This window comes from Schistocerca americana, chromosome 3 (assembly GCF_021461395.2).
Source record: "Schistocerca americana isolate TAMUIC-IGC-003095 chromosome 3, iqSchAmer2.1, whole genome shotgun sequence".
Lineage (NCBI taxonomy): Eukaryota > Metazoa > Arthropoda > Insecta > Orthoptera > Acrididae > Schistocerca > Schistocerca americana.
The window spans coordinates 526024370-526043437 of NC_060121.1; the positions used below are offsets into that span (position 1 = coordinate 526024370).

General features: G+C 41.1%; 1 protein-coding gene across 4 annotated transcripts in view; it reads right to left on the reverse strand.

The window, feature by feature from the left end:
* LOC124607036 (tonsoku-like protein) overlaps positions 1-19068 on the reverse strand; it is a 276592-nt gene that overhangs the window by 140354 nt on the left and 117170 nt on the right. For all 4 annotated transcript variants that reach the window (XM_047139207.1, XM_047139205.1, XM_047139204.1 and 1 more), the window contains 2 exons: positions 11838-12024; positions 11173-11280 (listed from right to left, as the gene is read on the reverse strand). In XM_047139207.1, the coding sequence (XP_046995163.1) occupies positions 11173-11280; positions 11838-12024 (295 nt within the window). The remainder of the gene's footprint in view (positions 1-11172; positions 11281-11837; positions 12025-19068) is intronic.

The following is a 19068-nucleotide window of genomic DNA, read 5'->3' on the forward strand; positions in this document are numbered from 1 at the left end:
AGCTACAAATAGGCTGGACCTTATCAACAATGTCAATATGGAAACAGGGATTAGCGATGATGATGTCATTTTAGCAACTATGATTACAAAAGTTAATAAATCAGTCAAGAAGGCTAGAAGAGTGTTTCTGCTAGATATAGCAGATAAGCAGTTATTAGCATCTCACTTAGCCAGTGAACTAGCATCATTTAATTCCAGTAAGATGAATGTAGGGGAATTATGGACAAAGTTTAAGCAGACTGTAAATCGTGGTCTCGAGAGTTATGTGTCTAGTAAGTGGATAAAGGATGGAACAGACCATCCTTGGTTTAATAACGAAATTCAGTGGATGCTGAGGAAGAAGAGGCTGTTGCACTCTCAGTTCAAAAGGGAATGCATGTATGACGACAAGTGAAGGTTAGAAGAGATTCTTGTGTCTGTGAAAAGGTCAATGCCCAAAGCATATAACAACAACTACCACCTTCACACCTTAGCAAATGATTTGGCAGAGAAACCGAGAAAATTTTGGTCTTACATAAAAGCACTAAGTGGATCTAAGGCTTCCATTCAGCCCCTTGCTGACCAGTCTGGTGTGGCAGTTACAGACAGCAAAACGAAAGACGAAGTTTTAAATTTCACATTCAAGAAATCATTCATCATCAGCTGACCATCGGACAAACGCCATATGGACTAAATAGTAATAAGTGTGCCTGCCACAGAGAAACAACTGAAAAATTTGAAAGCAAATAAATCACCAGGTCTGGATGGAGTCCCAGTTCCATTTTACAAAGAGTACTCTATGGCACTGGCCCCTTACCTAGCTTGCACTTATTGTGAATCTCTCGCCCAGCACAAAGTCCCAAGCAACAGGAAAAAAGTGCAGATTTCCAGTATATAATAAGGGTAAAAGAATGGACCCGCAAAATTACAAACCAATATCCCTAACTTCTATTTACTGCAGAATTCTTGAACATATTCTCTGTTTGAATATAACGAACTTTCTTGAGACTGAGAAGCTGATGTCCATGAATCAGCATGATTTTAGAAACCATCGCTCCTGTGAATCTCAGCTTGCCCTTTTCTCACATGATATGCTTAGAACTATGGATGAAGGGCAACAGGCAGATTCCATATTTCTAGATTTCTGGAAAGCATTTGACATGGTGCTCCACTGCAGTCTGTTAAAGAAGATACGAGCATAAGGAATAAGTTAAGAAATATGTGAGTGACACACAGATTACTTAAATAATAGAACCCAGTATGATGTTCTCGACGGCAAGTGTTCATCAGAGACAAGGGTATCATTAGGAGTGCCCCTGGGAAGTGTGACAGGACTGTTGTTCTTCTCTATACACATAAACGATTTGGCAGACAGGGTGGGCAGCAATCTGTGGTTGTTTGCTGATGGTGTATGGTAAGGTGTCAAAGTTGAGTAACTGTACGAAGAAACAAGATGATTTAGACAAAATTTCCAGTTGCTCTGACGAATGGCAGCTACCTCTAAATGTGAAAAAATGTAAGATAATGCAGACGAGTTGGCAAATCAAATCTTTAATGTTCGGAAATAGCATTTATAGTGTACTGATTGATACAGTCAAGTCGTTTAAATATCTGGGTGTAATGTTAAAAAGCAATATGAGGTGGAATGAGCATGTCGGAGAACTGGTAGGGAAGGTGAATGGTTGACTTCGATTTACTGGGAGAATTTTAGGAAAGAGTGGTTCACCTGTAAGAGAGACAGCATATAGGACACTGGTGCCAGTGTTTGGGATTTGTAGCAGGTTGGAATGAAGAGAGACATCGAAGCAATTCAGAAGCAGGCTGCTAGATTTGTTACTGGTACATTCAAATAAAACGTGTTACAGAGATGCTTCGGGAACTCAAATGGGAATCCACATTCCACTGCCGCAACGTACGTTGCGTATACGAACAATAAAAATAAGAGATGAGAAATTACGGATCACACAGAGTCACATTGGTAGTCATTTTTCCCTCGCTCTATTTGTGATTGGAACAGGAAAGAAAATGACAAGCAGTGGTACAGGATACACTCCTCCATGCACCGTACAGCAGCTTGCAGAGTATCGATGTAAGTGTAGATATAGATTAAACAGGGAGTGCCGCAAGGTTTAGTAATGAGGACATTGCTGTTAAATCTGTTTAAAAATTACACAGATGGAGAACAGAAAGGCAAAACAAAAAAAAATTATGTATGCAGATGACACAACAATACTGAATAGTGACAATACTGAACAGTGAAAAGAGCACATATTTCAGCAAACGATACAGACCAATGGCACACCAAAAATAAACTGTAATAAACTGCAAGAAGACTATATAAGCAGTGTTCAGAAACAAAGGGAGGACTGATTGTAGGGATTTAGAAGAGGATTAAACACGACTGGAAAAAAGTAGATTCTACTAAATTTCTATTTGCTGGTGTGAATAATGACCTAAAATGCAAACCGCCTATTAATTCTGACTGCAATAAATGCACCTCTATCATATTCATAACAAAGCAGCTATCACAACACGCAAAAAAAAAAAAAAAAAAAAAAAAAAAAAAAAAAAAAAAAAAAAAGTTTCTGTGTGCAGTATACCATGGATTGTTCGAACTGTACCTGTAGTGTGGGGAAACTACGGAATTCAGCATACAAAGTGTCCACATTGATGGGAGAAAAGAGTAACATTTCAAGAAGGATTTTTGAACATGTAGCAACTGCTTTAAAAAACTAGGTATATTATCTTTTGTGTCTTTAAAAACATCTAATATAATAATGTATATCACAAAAGATAGTTCGTATGGGATTACAAATGCTAGTGTGCACACCCACAACACACAGAAGGAGAAGGAGATAAAGAGCAAACTGCACCAACTTACAGCCCTTGAAAAAGGACCTCAGTACTCAGGTATCAGGTTACTAAGAAGTTTGCCCAAGATCCTACATGACAGTATACATGACCCTGACTTTCCAAATAAACTCAAAGACTATCTAATGGAAAAAGAATTTTAGTGTTACAGAATACCTGTTAAATTAAATTTGCATGTATTGTTTTTTAAAATAAATGGTGTTAAGAAGGTGTAATCAAAATCGTTGCTTCTTAAGGAATTAGGGATATGTCCTATATAACATCTACACTTGCAATACGCAATGTAATGCTACAGGATCAAATAAAATTCAGTTGTGTAAAATATGGGTGGTATAAACACATAATAAATCATCCCCCCGCCCCCTCCCAACTTTCTATATGCTGTCATGTGGTTGGAGTCTAGAAAGGTTCCTAAGAACATGCTAGAATGGAGTATCTAAATGACATGAATATAAAAGTAACAGTTGAGGTCACAGGTACTGTAGTGTGCAGTACATTCAGCAAATGGATGGGCTAGTTTGTTGTTAGCCACAGTTAGACTGTGACTCTTCATGCTGGTGGACAGCTGGCTAGTACTCGTACCTTCATGGAACGCTGCATGGTAACTGCAGTTAGTTGGTTGGTTGGTTTAAAAGGGGGGGGGGGGGGGGGGGACCAAACTACTAGGTCATCAGTCCCTCATTCCGATAAAAATAATTCCACAAGACTGGGAATAAAACAAACGAGACATACAACACAAAGCCAGAAAAAAGGAAAAACCACGTGAACAACAGAAGGGCAACAAACACTAAAATGGACAAAAGTAGACAAGCAAACCACAGAGAGACGCAAGAAACAGATAGAAGGGATAAAAACAAGGGAGTGAATGCCCTTGGCTGGCCGACCACTAGAATAAAAAGGATAAGCCAGCCAATCTGCGACACATTAAAACATCCAGCCTAAAAGCAATTGTGAGGAGAACACAAAGGGACAAAGGACATGCACTAAAACTTAGATCGAATGATAAAACCCACCCTCATGTATAAAATGTAAAACTAAATTAGCCAATGAGGCGTTGTCAGCTAAAAGTAATGGTAAAAAATCCAGTAACTAAAAAGTCCATCACAGGGAGCCAAAGGAGGACAGCTCAACAAGATATAGGCCACTGTCAGCCGGGTGCCACAACGACACCGAGGTGAGTGTTCACGGCGCAGGAGGTAGCCATGTGTCACCCAAGCGTGGCCAATGCCGAGCCAGCAGAGAACGACAGAGTCCCTGCGAGAGGTCCACATGGAGGACTGACACACATTCGTAGTCTCCTTAATGGGACGCAGTTTGTTGTGTATACTGACATTATGCCATTCCGTCTCCCAAAGTTGAAAAACCTTGCAGCATTATACTGAATGCATATCAGTTTCAGAGATGCCGATCTCCGGAAGCAGTTTCCGTGTAGCCAGTTTGACCAGGCTGTCGGCAAGTTCGTTGCCTGGGATGCTGACGTGACCTGGGGTTCACACAAACACTACTGAACAACTGGACCGTTCCAGGGCATAGATGGACTCCTGGATGGTTGCTACCAAAAAATGACGAGGGTAGCACTGGTCGATAGCTTGTAGACTGCTCAAGGAGTCGGTACACAGAAGACTCCCCAGGGCATGAAAGGATGTGCTCAAGAGCATGATATATAGCCACCAGTTCTGGAGTGAAAACACTGAAGCCATCAAGCAAGAAATGCTGTTCAATATGTCCACCATGGACATACGCAAAGCTGACGTGACCATCAGCCATCGAACCATCGCTGTAAACCACTTCATGGCCCTGGTACATGTGACGAATCGAGAGGAAATGACAGCGGAGAACCGCAGTGTTAACTGAATCCTTAGGGCCATGTGAAAGGTCCAGGCGAAACCACGACCTAGGTCTACACCAAGGATGTGCATGGGAATTGACCTCGTGTATAGGTGGTAAAGGCAAGGACTCCAGTTCAGATAGAAGGGATCGGACGCGAACTGAATTGTAAGCCCTGACCTGGGCCACCGATGCGGGAGATGAATCACTGTGGGTGGAGAAAGGAGACAGTAATTAAGATGTGCAGGAGAACTATGAATGTGTGCAATGTAACTGGCGAGCAGTTGTGCCTCCCTAACCTTCAATGGAGGGACTCCAGCCTCCACCAGGACGCTGGTCACCGGACTCATCCTAAGAGATCCCATCGCTAGTCAAATGCCACAGTGGTGCACTGGATGGAGTAAACGCAACACTGAGGGCACCACCGAGCCATAAAACACACTCCCATAGTCAAGGCATGATTGAACAAGGGCTCTGCAGAGCTGAAGCTGCATAGAGTCATCTGCACCCCAATTGGTGTTACTCAGGCAGCAGAGGGCATTGAAGTGCTGCCAGCACTTCCACTTAAGCTGACAGAGGTGAGGAAGCCAAGTCAATTGCGCATCGAAAATCAGTCATAAGAATCGAATGTCTCCATTACAGTGAGTGAATCGTCATTAAGGTAAAGTTCTGGTTCTGGATGAACGGTACGACACCGACAGAAGTGTGTAACACACGACTTTGCGGCCCAAAACTGGAAGCTGTGGGCTAGAGCCCATGACTGCGCCTTGTGGACGGCTCCCTGTAGGCGCTGCTCAGCAACACCAGTACTGGTGGAGCAGTACGAAATGCAGAAATAGAGAGAGGGCGAGATGGACGGCCCAACAGCTGATGCTAGACCGTTAATGGCCACTAAAAAGAGAGATACACTCAATACAGAGCCCTGTGGGACCCCATTCTCCTGGATATAGGGAGAACTATGGGAGGCACCAACTCAGATACGGAAAGTACAAAGCGACAGGAAATTGCGGATAAAAATCGGGAGTGGGCCTTGGAGACCCCACTTGTATAATGTGGCAAGGATATGAGGTCACCAGGTGGTGTCATATGCTTGCGTGGATCAAAAAAGACAATAACAAGGTGTTGGTGCCTGGAAAAGGCTGTTCGGATAGCAGACTCAAGGGACACAAGATTATCAGTGGTAGAGCGACCCTGGCGGAAACCGCCCTGGCACAGAGACATTAGGCCACGTGACTCCAGGACCCAACAAAGCCGCTGACACGCCACACATTCCAACAGTTTACAGAGAATGTTGGTGAGGCTGATGGGATAATAGCTATCCACATCAAGCAGGTTTTTGTCGGGTTTGAGCACTGGTATGATGGGGCTCTCCCGCCACTGCAATGGAAAGCTGCCATTGCACCAGATCCGGTTGAAAATGACATGGAGATGCACTTGTAGTCAGCTTGTTCAAATGGCTCTAAGCACTATGGGACTTAACATAGGAGGTCATCAGTCCCTAGACTTAGAACTACTTAAACCTAACTAACCTAAGGACATCACACACATCCATGCCTGAGGCAGAATTCAAACCTGTGACTGTAGCAGCAGCGCGGTTCCAAACTGAAGCACCTAGAGCCGCTCGGCCACAGCGGTCGGCGCTTGTAGTCAGACAAGAGCTGTTTAATCATCTGACTGGATCTGATCTGCCCCAGGAGCTGTGTCGGGGCAATGTTCAAGGGCACTGAGGAGCTTCCACTCTGTAAATGGGGTGTTATAGGGTTCACTGTGTCGTGTAAAGAATGAGAGGACTTTCCCTTCCATTCGCCATTTGCGAATGCCAAAGGCTGGGGGGTAATTCACCGACACAGAGGCTCAAGCATAGTGCTCAGCCAAGTTCTCAGCAATTGCGTTTGCAATGGTAGATAACACGCCATGAATGGTAACGCCACGGACACGTATTTGGGTTTGGAACCCATAAACAAGTCTGATATTCGTCCAGACTTGGGAAGATGACGTATGGCACCCAATTGTCGAGACGTATCTCTCCCAACACTCCTGTTTCCATCTTTTTATAAGCTGGTGAATGCGGGCACGGAGCCATTTAAAAGCTATTAGGTGCTCCAGGGAGGGGTGCCGCTTATACCACTGTAGAGCTCACCTATGCTCTTTAATGGCCTCAGTAATTTCCAGCGACCATCAAGGTACCATCTTTTGCCAGGGGCACCCTAAGACAAGGGATGGCATTTTCTGCCACAGAAACGATTGTTGTAGTGACCTGCTCAACCATCAAATCGATGGCACCATGTGGGAGGGAGACTCAACGGTGACAGCAGCAATAAAGGCTTCCCAATCTGCCTTGGTTAAAACCCATCTGGGTAGGTGGCCGGGGGCGAAACGGCAGGGGAGTGACATGAAGATCGGGAAGTGGTCACTAGCACACAAGTCATCATGTGCTCTCCAGTGGATAGATGGGAGAAGGCCAGGACTGCAAACCGAGAGATCAATGGCCGAATATGTGCCATGTGCCACACTGAAACGTGTGGGGGCACCTGTCCTGAGGGGGCAAAGGTTGAGGTGAGTGAGCATGTCCTCAACAACTCTGCCATGGCCATTAACCTTGGTTCCACCCCACAAAGGGCTATGGGCATTGAAATCACCCAGAAGGAGAAAAAGAGTGTGTGTGTGTGTGTGTGTGTGTGTGTGTGTGTGTGTGTGTGTGTGTGTGTGTGTGGAGGGGGGGGGGGGGTGTAGTTTCAAAATGAGTGCAGCTAACACATGGGGTGGTGCCTCGCCATCTGGAGGGAGGTAGATGTTACAGATGGTAATGTCCTGCATTGACCTCACCCTGACAGCCACAGCTTCTAAAGGTGTTTGAAGGGTCATAGGTTCACTGCAGACAGAGGTAAGGATGAAAATACATACTCCATCTGACAGCCGGTCACAGGCAGAACAGTTTTTGTAGTACCCCCAGTAGCAACTATGGGCGGGGGTCCGCACTGCGGGAAGCCAGGTCTCTTGAAGGACAATGCAAAAGGCAGGTGTACTGCGTAAGAGTTGATGTAACTCCGTCAGGTGGAAGAAAAAACTGTCGCAGTTCCACTGGAGAATGATGCTTTCTGTCATCTGGGGTTGTATGCAGTGACCAAGAAGGCAAATTAGGCCTCAGCATCACCTCTCGCCACTTGAGTGTTGGCATCCAGCATCACTGCATCCAAGGTGTCGGCTAGATATAGGTTCTCAGGGGATGCCAGAATCTCCACCTTGTCCTCAGACACAGAGCCGTGGGGGAGTACTGATGCAGGGAGCACTGAAGGCTCCCATTTCTTAGGGGACTCCTTCTTTGAAGTTTTGCCCTCTCGCCGCTCCTTAGGGGCTTGCTGGGAGGGCTTCTCGGCAGTAGCTTCAGGGACAGAGGAAGATCTTGAAGCCCTTCGACCAGCAGCCAGTGGCTGTTTCAAACCATCGGCTGGTGTCCACTGGACCACTGAGAGGAGGGGAGGAAGGGGACTGTGGATTGTAGAGACCCAAGGGACCCCTTCTGCATAAGAGGAGCCGGAGGAGGCTTTTACTTCTCCGGCTGGGGAGAGGGGACCGATGTCCTCAGCACTGGGGAGGGTGGGGGTGGGGGTGGGGGTGGGGGTAATGCTCCCAAAGTAAGCTCTGGGAGTAACAGAAGAAGGTGTGCCCCCTGCCAACTGGACAGGGGAGGAAGATGGGCGGCCCTGAGGGCCCACTGGAGTAACCTTAGATGATGGGCGTAATGGCGTCACCGATGGTAACGCCGTCGCGGCGGTTTATATGAAGGTAGCACGGGTGCAGGGTTTCGTCTGTCATATTTGAGTTAAGCCTCGTGGTAAGATAGCCTGTCCAGGGTCTTGTACTCCATAATTTTGCGATCCTTTTACAGTACCGGCCAGTTCGGTGAGCCGGGGACGTGATGCTGTCCACAATTCACACAGGTGGCTGTCCACAATTCACACAGGTGGGAGGAGGCACACATGGAGTATTCAGATGCAGCGAACTTCTGCAGTCTCTACATGTGGCACTGGAAGGACACCACGAGGACATGTGCCCAAATTTCCAGCACTTAAAGCACCGCATAGGGGGAGGGACATAGGGTTTGACGTCACATCGGAAACCATCACCTTGACTCTTTCAGGTAATGAATCACCCTCACAGGCCAATATGAGGGCACCAGTGGCAGCCATGTTGTCTTTGGGTCCCCTGTAAATGCGCTGTATGAAATGAACACTCCGCCGTTCTAAATTGGTATGTAGCTCATCATCTGACTGTAACAGGAGGTTGCGATGAAAAATAATTTCCTGGACCATATTGAGGCTTTTGTGAGAGTACCGAAACAGGAATATCACCCAGCTTGTCACAGGTGAATAACGCCCAGGACTGGGTTGGGGGTGCCGTCTGAATCCAAACTGACCCACAGCGTATTTTGGACAGCGCTGTCACTACCCCAAACTTATCCTCCAGATGCTCAACAAAAAAACAGAGACTTTGTTTCCAGAAAGCAGTACCCATCAGTTCTGCTGCAAACTAAGTAACTTGGCGAATAAGGGTCCAGTCGCTCTTAAGCCCTGCGTTCCTCCCAAGGTGTTGCTATGGAGGGGAATGATTTAGGGTCATACTTGTCAGCATTGAAATCAATCTTTCATTTGTTAGAGACTACTAGTGCCATTCGGTCTCCAGCAAAAGATGACTTAGTCTGCTTCATTGTGGTTCATCCACCCCGATGCCACCCACTCTGATCAGGGCTCTACCCAAGGGCGCCACCCAGACACAGCAAAGACCACCTGGCTGAGAGTCCTAATGATCCAGGAAGACAGGCACCTGCTCCTTAGCATACATGAGGAGTTTGCAGCTCAGGCATCAGCAATGCAATCCCTGTGTTGTCAGGGGGCTACAACAAATGGGTACTTGACAGCCCCACCACAACAGACTGGCTATCGTGCTGGATATTGGGCGCAGAGAAATCCAAGATTGTCATGGGGGTGAAAGAGGACAGGAGACAACAGAAGAAGATGACATACCCCGGAAGGTGTCCTCACCCACATAGTTGAATTGCAGGTGGAGATGCAAAGCCATGACAACAAGAGGTTCAGGAGATGGAATGTAAGTGCACTATGGATAACTCATGCACCACGTAAGGCTTCCTTCCCCATACGGCCCACACTTCTGTAGAATTTGGGAAGTAGCAGGTCAAATCATATAATGGGACCTGAACTTATAGAGCCAAAAAGTGGGAGAGATGTCTTCCCCGACAGGCAGGAATAACTCGGGCCTATTCTAACCCCAGACCTGCAGGGGGAAGGGGGGACTGCAGCACAGATAGGATATGACATGGCAACTGTACATTTATACAAACAGAAGAATGGGTATGACAACTAAACAGCTGTCTAACTGCATGAATGCATGAACGCCCAGTGTCAAATTGTGGGCTACTGCTGCACACTGTAACACACATCCTCAACAGGTGTTTCAGTACTCATGATATAGGTCCACTTAATAAATAAACGTGAAGCCTAGTTTTTTTTTTTTATACTGTAATTGTGCACATAATTTCTTTTGAGCTATTCACACCATTTACAACAGAACTAAAACATCACTGTACATACAGAGTAGATACTTTCGTGACAAAGCTTACAGTCTTTTCAACAAATGTCCACAGGGAATGGATAGGCAAAATTTTAATGTCAATGTTCTTAAATTTAATTTCTACACAATTTGGACTTGTTTATAGACAGTAGTAACAATTAAACTAGCATTAAATTTTATCAAAAACGTATAAAGTGAAAACAGATTCCATCAACTGATAACTTACTTTCTGGCCAACCCCTTCTTTGTTAACCATGTTTCCTGTTAATATTATTAACATTAAAACTGGTTTAAGAAGTATAAATTTCTCATGAAAATGAAGAAACTGCTTAACATCAAGGAATTTTCATGTAAGCAGCTTTATAAAATGATTTGTGGAACACAACCGTTAATATGTGATTAATCAACAAAAATATTTTAAAGTAAGTGGAAATGCAAAAGTAGTACCTATAGAGCACTACACCAAAGGTGGTAGCCTATACCTTCGGTATCATGCACTGCATGCACTACTTTGATCCAATATATCCAAAAGCAAGATTAGTAAATAGTCTACAAAATAATTTTAAGGAAGCCATTTTCAGAAACGAGATCAACACTACCAAAAACAATTCCCATACCTGTCAGAATAACCTTACAATGGCTACCACTATTTGCACAATATTAATGCTAAGCCTTAATGATATTCCTTACCATACCTTTTTACCAGTTATTCTATGATGTGTAATGACTCTAGTATTTTATTGTGTGATTTGTCCCATATCATACCATGTTTCCAAACTGTGGATATGGTTATCAATATTATGATGATATCTGCCTTATTTTTGTACTATAGAAAGTCTACTAGGAAAAATAAAATAATTTCCTAGGGACAACAATAAGGAAACACGAAATCCAGAAAGAGTATACCTGTCAAGGATACATCATCGCCAATGTCTGGGGTTTCATTCTCTTCAGTATCTGATGTTTCACTCTCTTCTGTGTAACCAGTCAATTCCAGCTCTTTCTTGGTGATCTCTGAAGGATGATTATCATTTTACAACTTTAGTTCATACATTTCAACAAAGAGATTTTATACAATTGCATTTAGTACTTAGCAGTCGTATTCACAACTGAAAAATATGATTACTTTTTCTTATTTATACGGTAAGTGAAGCATGAGCCAGGCAATGGGGGCAGCACTGTGTCACATTGCACTTGTGCCGGGTCAGGCTATTTGAGTACTCAGCAAAATATATACTGGAGCTGTGAACCGTTGCAGCAAGTATTATTTTCCCTTTATAAATAGCATTATTCTCCCTTTACATTTAGTGCTTTTCTCTTCAGTGGAGAAGGAAGGCAAATGTCTAAAGAACCTGGGATCTTAGCAGAAATGAAAACAATGAAAAGATCATATACTTCGTCTGTAACTGCACCCCGGTCATATCAGGCAAAAACTTCACTTGACTGAGCTATAATCTATGCTATATTGTACATCTTTATTGCATTATTTTAATTGTATACTATCAGTCTATGAATGGAAGAACTAAGATATGGAAAAGGGAGGAGAACAGAAAACATACATAAAATACAACCTGCTAAATTATTGCATCCTCCTGCTTTTTGTACATAATACAAGCTCCGCAAAACTGTAGCCTCCAATTTCTTGTCATTTGCAAGAACAGCAAGTGCACGAGCTTTCTCATATACGTTTTGCACTTCTGATAGTGGACTTTTCTTCAGTTCCATTAACTGGGCAATTGTAAGTGTGGTTTTACATGCCTGGAAGAAATTTATTTACTGTTGATATTTGTAGTATTTTTTAACTACGTCACTGTCTATAAAGCAGAAACTGGTGGCAATCGTAATGAAATTGGTTCAATTCTTTAAAAAACATGCTACTGAATAGATGAGTATTTGTGCGGAGGACAGACATTATTGAGAAATTAATCACAGGCAGTCCCCACTATCAGAGTTCTACGGTTAACAGAATATACTTTTCAAACAAACAGGAACATTATTGCCAACAATGATAAAAATCTGGTATCTTACGAGCTAAAAAAGAATAAATTACTGGTTCTAGAATTACTGATGCACTATTCACCAGATATTAATTCTAAGTCTTCCAAATCTGAAATCATTGAATTTTATAATTCAGCTAAAGGCAGTGTTGATGCATTTGATCAGAAATGTGCAAATTATTCAGTGTTGAGAATATCAGGGTGTTGGCCAACAGCAGTATTTGGAGCATTGCTGAACTTATCTACAGTAAACACTGTCATCATATGGGATGTATCCAACAAGAACAGCAAGACGGTGCATCGAGATTTTATAAAACAAATCTGCAAGGCATTGATCAAAGCAAATATGAAAAAGAGGAAAATGAATTACAAATTTTTTTCTAATGACTCACAGATTACAATGGAACAAGTTCTTTTAAAAATTTTAAACACGATAGCAGGGTTGACAAATGTGCGGTGTTAAGTCCAAGCAGGACCGAATCAGCCAAAAAAGTCAATGGTTCACTTATGTCCAGGTCTTTAAGACATGAAAAACTACCAAATGATATTCTACATTTCAAAAATAAATGTGAAAAATGCATTCCATTGACAAAAAAACAGATGCCTTGACTGTCATGAATGAAAATTAGTGCCATCATTCATTGTTTTAGTTGATTCATTAAAGTAACTACTGTCATTTTTTAAGATACTGTTTATTTTTTTCTTTATATTTTACTTAATTGATCATTACTTGATTACAAAACTTGTCTTTGAATGTTGTTGAAATACATTTTCTTTGTTTATAAGATAATTCCAAAAACTCCATTTAAGAATCCAATGTTAACTGTTATTAATTGTTAACAACAGTTTAGATTAACATCTATAGGTTTCAGACAGTTTTTGTTTTGAGAGTCAAGAACTACCTTGTGAAGTTACTTACGCCAGTCTAAACAAAGAGAGTAGTTAAGGGACAAAGGACCTTGGATTCCTTACACTCACTTCTCAATATGTTTATTCCTTGATGGTTTTTATTACTGATGATAAAATCAATTTCAGCTGAACTGTAACACACACAACAACAGAAGACAAAAATAATTTTTATGTTGACTCTGATTTACCTCCATGCCCAGGGTTCAGAATGGAGTTACGTACTCTGATGGTAAAATACTCAACAAGCTCCCAAGCATTAGGAATCCCTAACAATTCACAAAGAAATTAAAAATGTACATCATTAGACACTCTTTCCAGAAATTATTTGAAAATTTAGATTCAGAGAGTCAAAAGTTCTGTTTGCTACATTACAAGTAGCAGTGTTTGTCACAAATCTATATTGCAAGTAGTAATGTCCTGTGAATAGGACTCTGTATTTACATATGTAAAAACATTTTACCTGAAAAATAACAGTGTAATCAAGTAAATATTAAGTTACTAAGAGCAGATAAACAGTAGCAATATAGTAAAACTACGGAGACTGCAAACGTTCTAACTGCCTCAGACACAACAGAAACAGGAAAAGAGTGTAAGGGCTGTTTCCAGTGGTATTAGCACAAGATGGCTACGTACAGGGCACACAATCGCTGTAAATTACAGGCTTGTGGGTTGTAGACACTGAGCTGGTATCTGATAACAACCCAAATGGTTTCCATTGGGTTCAGATTAGGCAAATTTGAAGACCAAGAAATCATTGTCAGTTCTCCATGCTCTTCAAACCACTGTAGTACAGTGGGGATAGAGATCAAACATGAGGGGATGCAGGTGGCTCACAACAATGTTCATACAGTCCACAGCTGTTCCCTCAATTACAGCCGCAGGTCCCATGGAAGCAAAGATGAAAGTCCTAGATAGCATAATGCTACCACTGACCTGGTGTAATAATGTTTCCATTGATTCACAGTCCAGTCTTGATGATTGTAACTGGCAATGTCATTGGTCAACTTGGGAATATGTAGAAGTCGTGCTCTGGAACCCAAATTCAACCATGTGTGCTGAACAGTGTGCTCTGAAATATTTCTGCTTGCACCAGCATTATAGTGGTGTCGCACCTGTCACAGATTGTCACCTACCCTGCTTTACAGAGCAGGCAAGCCTCCAATCTCCTCTTTGTATGATGAGACGTGGTTATCCAGCACCTTCTCAGCTACTACTGGTTTCATTGTCCTTGGACCACTTTCCATAGATGCTCAAGATAGTAGCACGTGAACAACATAGCTATTTCCGAGATGCTTGGTCCCAGGCTCAGTGCCATAATAATTTTGACCTTTGTCAAAGTCACTTATATCAGTGGATTTCCCCAATTGTAGCCCAAATCATCAAAAATGCCACCAGGAGACATTCAATTTTGCGGTGGGCAGCAATCATAATGTTTTGGCTCATCTGTGTATGTCAAATGTTTTACTAAAAACTCTGTGAATAGTGATGATGCTGATAAGCTTTGCCAATGTAGTAATTTCAACTGTCATTACACAATATTTGGGAAAGAGCTTCTAATCTTAAAACTTTTAGTTAATTTGTCAGTTGCACAGGAAGGGTTAGTATCAAGTGCAGTTTGCAGCATTTAGTTTAAGTCTAGATCAGAGAACTGTATTACAGTAAAGCCTAGCGAATTATTGAAAAGACTGAGATGTAGTTGCCAATATGATAGCTTCGATATCAACACCTATAACAGCTTCAGCGCTTCACGGATTGTGGGCAAAAGTGTTCAGGCAAATCCAAAGTTCAGAATCAGTTTTCACAGTAGAGATGAAAGGCGCAAGCTAAGACTAGAGGAAATGTTTAAGACAACCAACAAAGACCTTTAGTCGGGTAGTAGCCATGGGAAGGTAATATCAGTACCAGTAAATAACTCTTTGTGATATAAACATCAGGTAGCTATCATTTGCAGTGCATGGAAGTGTCACCAGTGATTCAGGCTTTTGTGTCAGTATCTTGACACAGAAACTCATCCACTTATGTTCTGAATGCATGCAACAGTTTGAACTACAACCTCAATTACACAAGTTAGGGTGAAGCCACACACATAAACACGAAGAATACTCCTTACACTAGTGTGAAGACCATATCATTTGTATTAGAGTGGTACATGAAGTCACGATATAAGGTGTCTTCACAAGGAGCTAATGCATAGCTTGTGGAGTTACTTAGGAGGCAGTAGCACTAACACATTGGTGTAACTGAAGTGTCACACCTCTTTGGTCTGTAGCTAAATATGCCAGATAACAAATTACTTATACAGTTAACTATTTAACCATCAAAAGCATCCAGTCTGAGAGAAGTAGTATTTATATTACTCTAGTGATTTCCATTATTTTCTGTACACCTTTGTTTGGATAAAGACTTGCCTACATAATACGTAAGTAATTGAAAGAGCTTCTAGCAATGAAAGATACAGCAACTTGGAATAAACAGGGAATGTGAAAGAACACTCACCTAGTATTTCCCATCAAACTAAAAGGTCTTACAAATGAAAAAGATAAACTTATATTCTCAACACAGGAAAATTAAACAAAAAATGGAAATCAGTAGGCGTGTTACGCTACTAGAAAACCATTTCGAAGAAAGAAGATGAGATATAGGTTGACTCTTGCATAGAAGATTACAGCAACCAGCCACTTTTTGCAATGCTACTTATTTATTTAAACAGTGCAGTTACCAGTTTCGAACTAACAAGTTCATCTTCAGATGGATAGTTCACATTTTACATTAGCTTTCGCAATGTAAACATGTTACTACAAAAACAGTGAAAGAAAAGGGAGAATGGCTATATACACACAGATCAACTTTAAATCTCAGGCTCAAAGTGTTAAATGTTTAACAACTCTTCGAATGCAGTAATGCAATGGTGGATTGAGGAATGCAGGAAGTATCTTACATCCATCAAGTAGTTGGATAGTGTGTTAATGCAACGCAGATTTACCTAGAGCTATTTGTTTGTAGAAACATTAATGTAGATTTCCTGCAAATATTAATGATCAAGATGAGTTATTTGTGTCCAACTCCGGATTATTACTCACAGAAAAGTTCACAGCAAGGATTGCACTTTAAAGCGGAACATCCACTGACAAATTATTTTTAGATTCAACCAACTCCATAGATTTAAAAGTAAAACAGATAGCAAACAGTTCATCTGACCAAATGATGATGATCAAATGTCAACAAGTATGCAGAGGCCTCTAAAGTTAAGATAATAAAAGAAAATATATGACAATAATAACCGTCATCATCAGCAATAACTTAGTATTCTGACAAAATGTATGACCATGATACTGGCAAGAAATTTACAAAGCAGGCAGTGGAAATTAACTACCACTTAAACTCATTCCTATTACAATGAGCCCCATTCTCTTCTAAAGGAACTGAGTACCAAATTAAAATGAAGCAGTGTACAGGATGCATAACATCAGAGATTAAAGTACTTTGTTCCAAGAAGAGAATGCTTGACCCTATTACGAAAACAATTTACAATTGACAATTGAAACACTATGACAACTAGTACTATGGAACCTCCAGCCGATCAAGCAAAAAACAAAAATCATGAAATATGCGCAAAAGAGAATACTCTGGAGCATTATTAAATAAAAAATAAATATGAAACAAATAAACACAGAGAGGCAAATGAAATTGAGAGTCTTGATAATAAGGACTCATTGAAATCATTGGGGCCACATTCATTGATTACATCCTCACAGTGATACAAACACTGCACCTTCTAATAAACAATCAAATGCAGATTCATTTCATCTAATGCAGTAGACATTGTTTACAACAACAGCAAATGCTGGTGTCACATCTACAGAGATATAAGAATCATTATGTTATTATGTTACAGTTGTTATTGTGATCTTCGGTCCCCTCCCTCTACAATCACCTCCCCCCCCCCCCTTTCCTTCCATTGCCAAATTGAACATTCCTTAGTCTCTGTCACAATGTGCCCATTTAATCGATCACTTTTTTTAGTCAAGTAGTCAAATTGTGTCACAAATTGATTCAGTACAACCTCGTTAGTTATTCGATCTAGTCATCTAATGTTCTACCAGGCTACGTTCCATACAAATGCCAACAAAAAAGTAAATTCTTTCTTAGAGAAATATTTTTCTTGATATTGCCAAGCTGCATTTTATAACCTCTTATACTTTGGCCATTGACAGTTATATTGCTGCCCAAACAGCAAAACTCATTACTTACTTTTAGTGTAGCATTTCCTAATCTAATTCTATCAGCATCACCTGGTTTCATTAGCTTACAATCCATTACCCTTGTTTCAGTTTTGTTGGTATTCATGTTATAATCTCTTCTGAAGACCCAACCTATTCAGTTCTACTGCTCTTCCAAGTCATTTGCCGTCTATGACAGAATTACAGTTCATCAGCAAACCACAAAGTTTTTATTTCTTCCCTCTAAACTTTTAATTCTCTTTGGAAATATATTCTAGTTGTGTTTACTGCTTGCTGAAAGTATAGGTTGAATAATATTGTAGACAAACTACAACCTGTCTCACTCCCTTCTCAACTACTGCTTCCCTTTCATGTCTTTCTATTCTCGTAACTGAAGTCTGATTTCTGTACAAGTTGTACATAACTTTTTTCTCTCTGTATTTCAGTTTCAATTGCAGGTCTCTACAGATCCATCAGTTCAGACTAGAGGGTTTACCTCTCCAGATGTGATACTTGAAACGCAGTAAGGTGGGGTGGTTCCACTGCTTACAATTCTGCTCCTTGAACCCTCTTCTTTTCCCTTCATTATGTACATAATACATATGCTACATTTATGTGAAATGACTATTTTCTTTTTCATGCCAATGTTAACAAAATGTTAATGGCCATTAAGTAATTTCATGATTAATGAACAACAAAGAAACAATTAGTTTATCTAAAAACAATTTATGAGACGACTATTAAGCATTTTCGATACCTACGGAACACATGCTGTTGAGATTTTCAATGAGCAAAATGCTAGCTGTTTATAAAATAATGTACCTCAGTCAAAAGCCCTCATGCTCTTCATACCAGTAAACATCTTTTTTCTTTTTCTTTTTTTTTTTTTTTTTTTTTCAATAACTTCCTTCTTCAGAAGTTATTCATAATTAAGATTTTCATCTTCCAGAACTGTTGATTCTCTGATGATTATTCAAAAATTTGGTCCCATAGTTTTGTAGCCCTAATTTTCCTGATTACAAAACCCCCAGTTGCACTAGTAAAACATGACAATTTGGTGATCATCCAATCAATATAATTTCATATACTTAAACAATGAAAACAACAATGTAGGAAAACATAGATTGCTACTTACTGCAAAGAAGACACGTCGAGTTGCAGACTGGCACAATTAAAAGACACTTACAAAGATTTCGCCCACAGCCTTCATCAGCAAGAGAGAAACACACGCCATTCATACACACAAGTAAGCACACCTCACGCCAACTTCAGCAGCTCGGGCCGGAATGCCACACAAATAATTAACTATTTTTAGAGGGATTTGCGAATTCTCATGGGAGTATTCACATATTTACAACACAATTCCTATTTTATTAATTTTCTCATTGACCAATCTACAGTTAAAAGGACTCACTACTGTGCCCAGTGTAATTCTGTATCCTAAATTTGTGTGGTGATAGCCCACTTATATCTACATATTTTTAAATTTATTCTTGCACATGTCTACAAAAGTGCATAAGAACAGTACCATAGACAGTCCAAGTACAGCCGCCAACAGGCACACAATATCTTCAGAGCTAAAGTTAGCCAGCGGCCCATGGCTAAAGTGCAAACATGTCAGTTACTTGCATCACAAAAAGTGAACACCTCTGCTTCAGTTACTTCATTAATAGTAC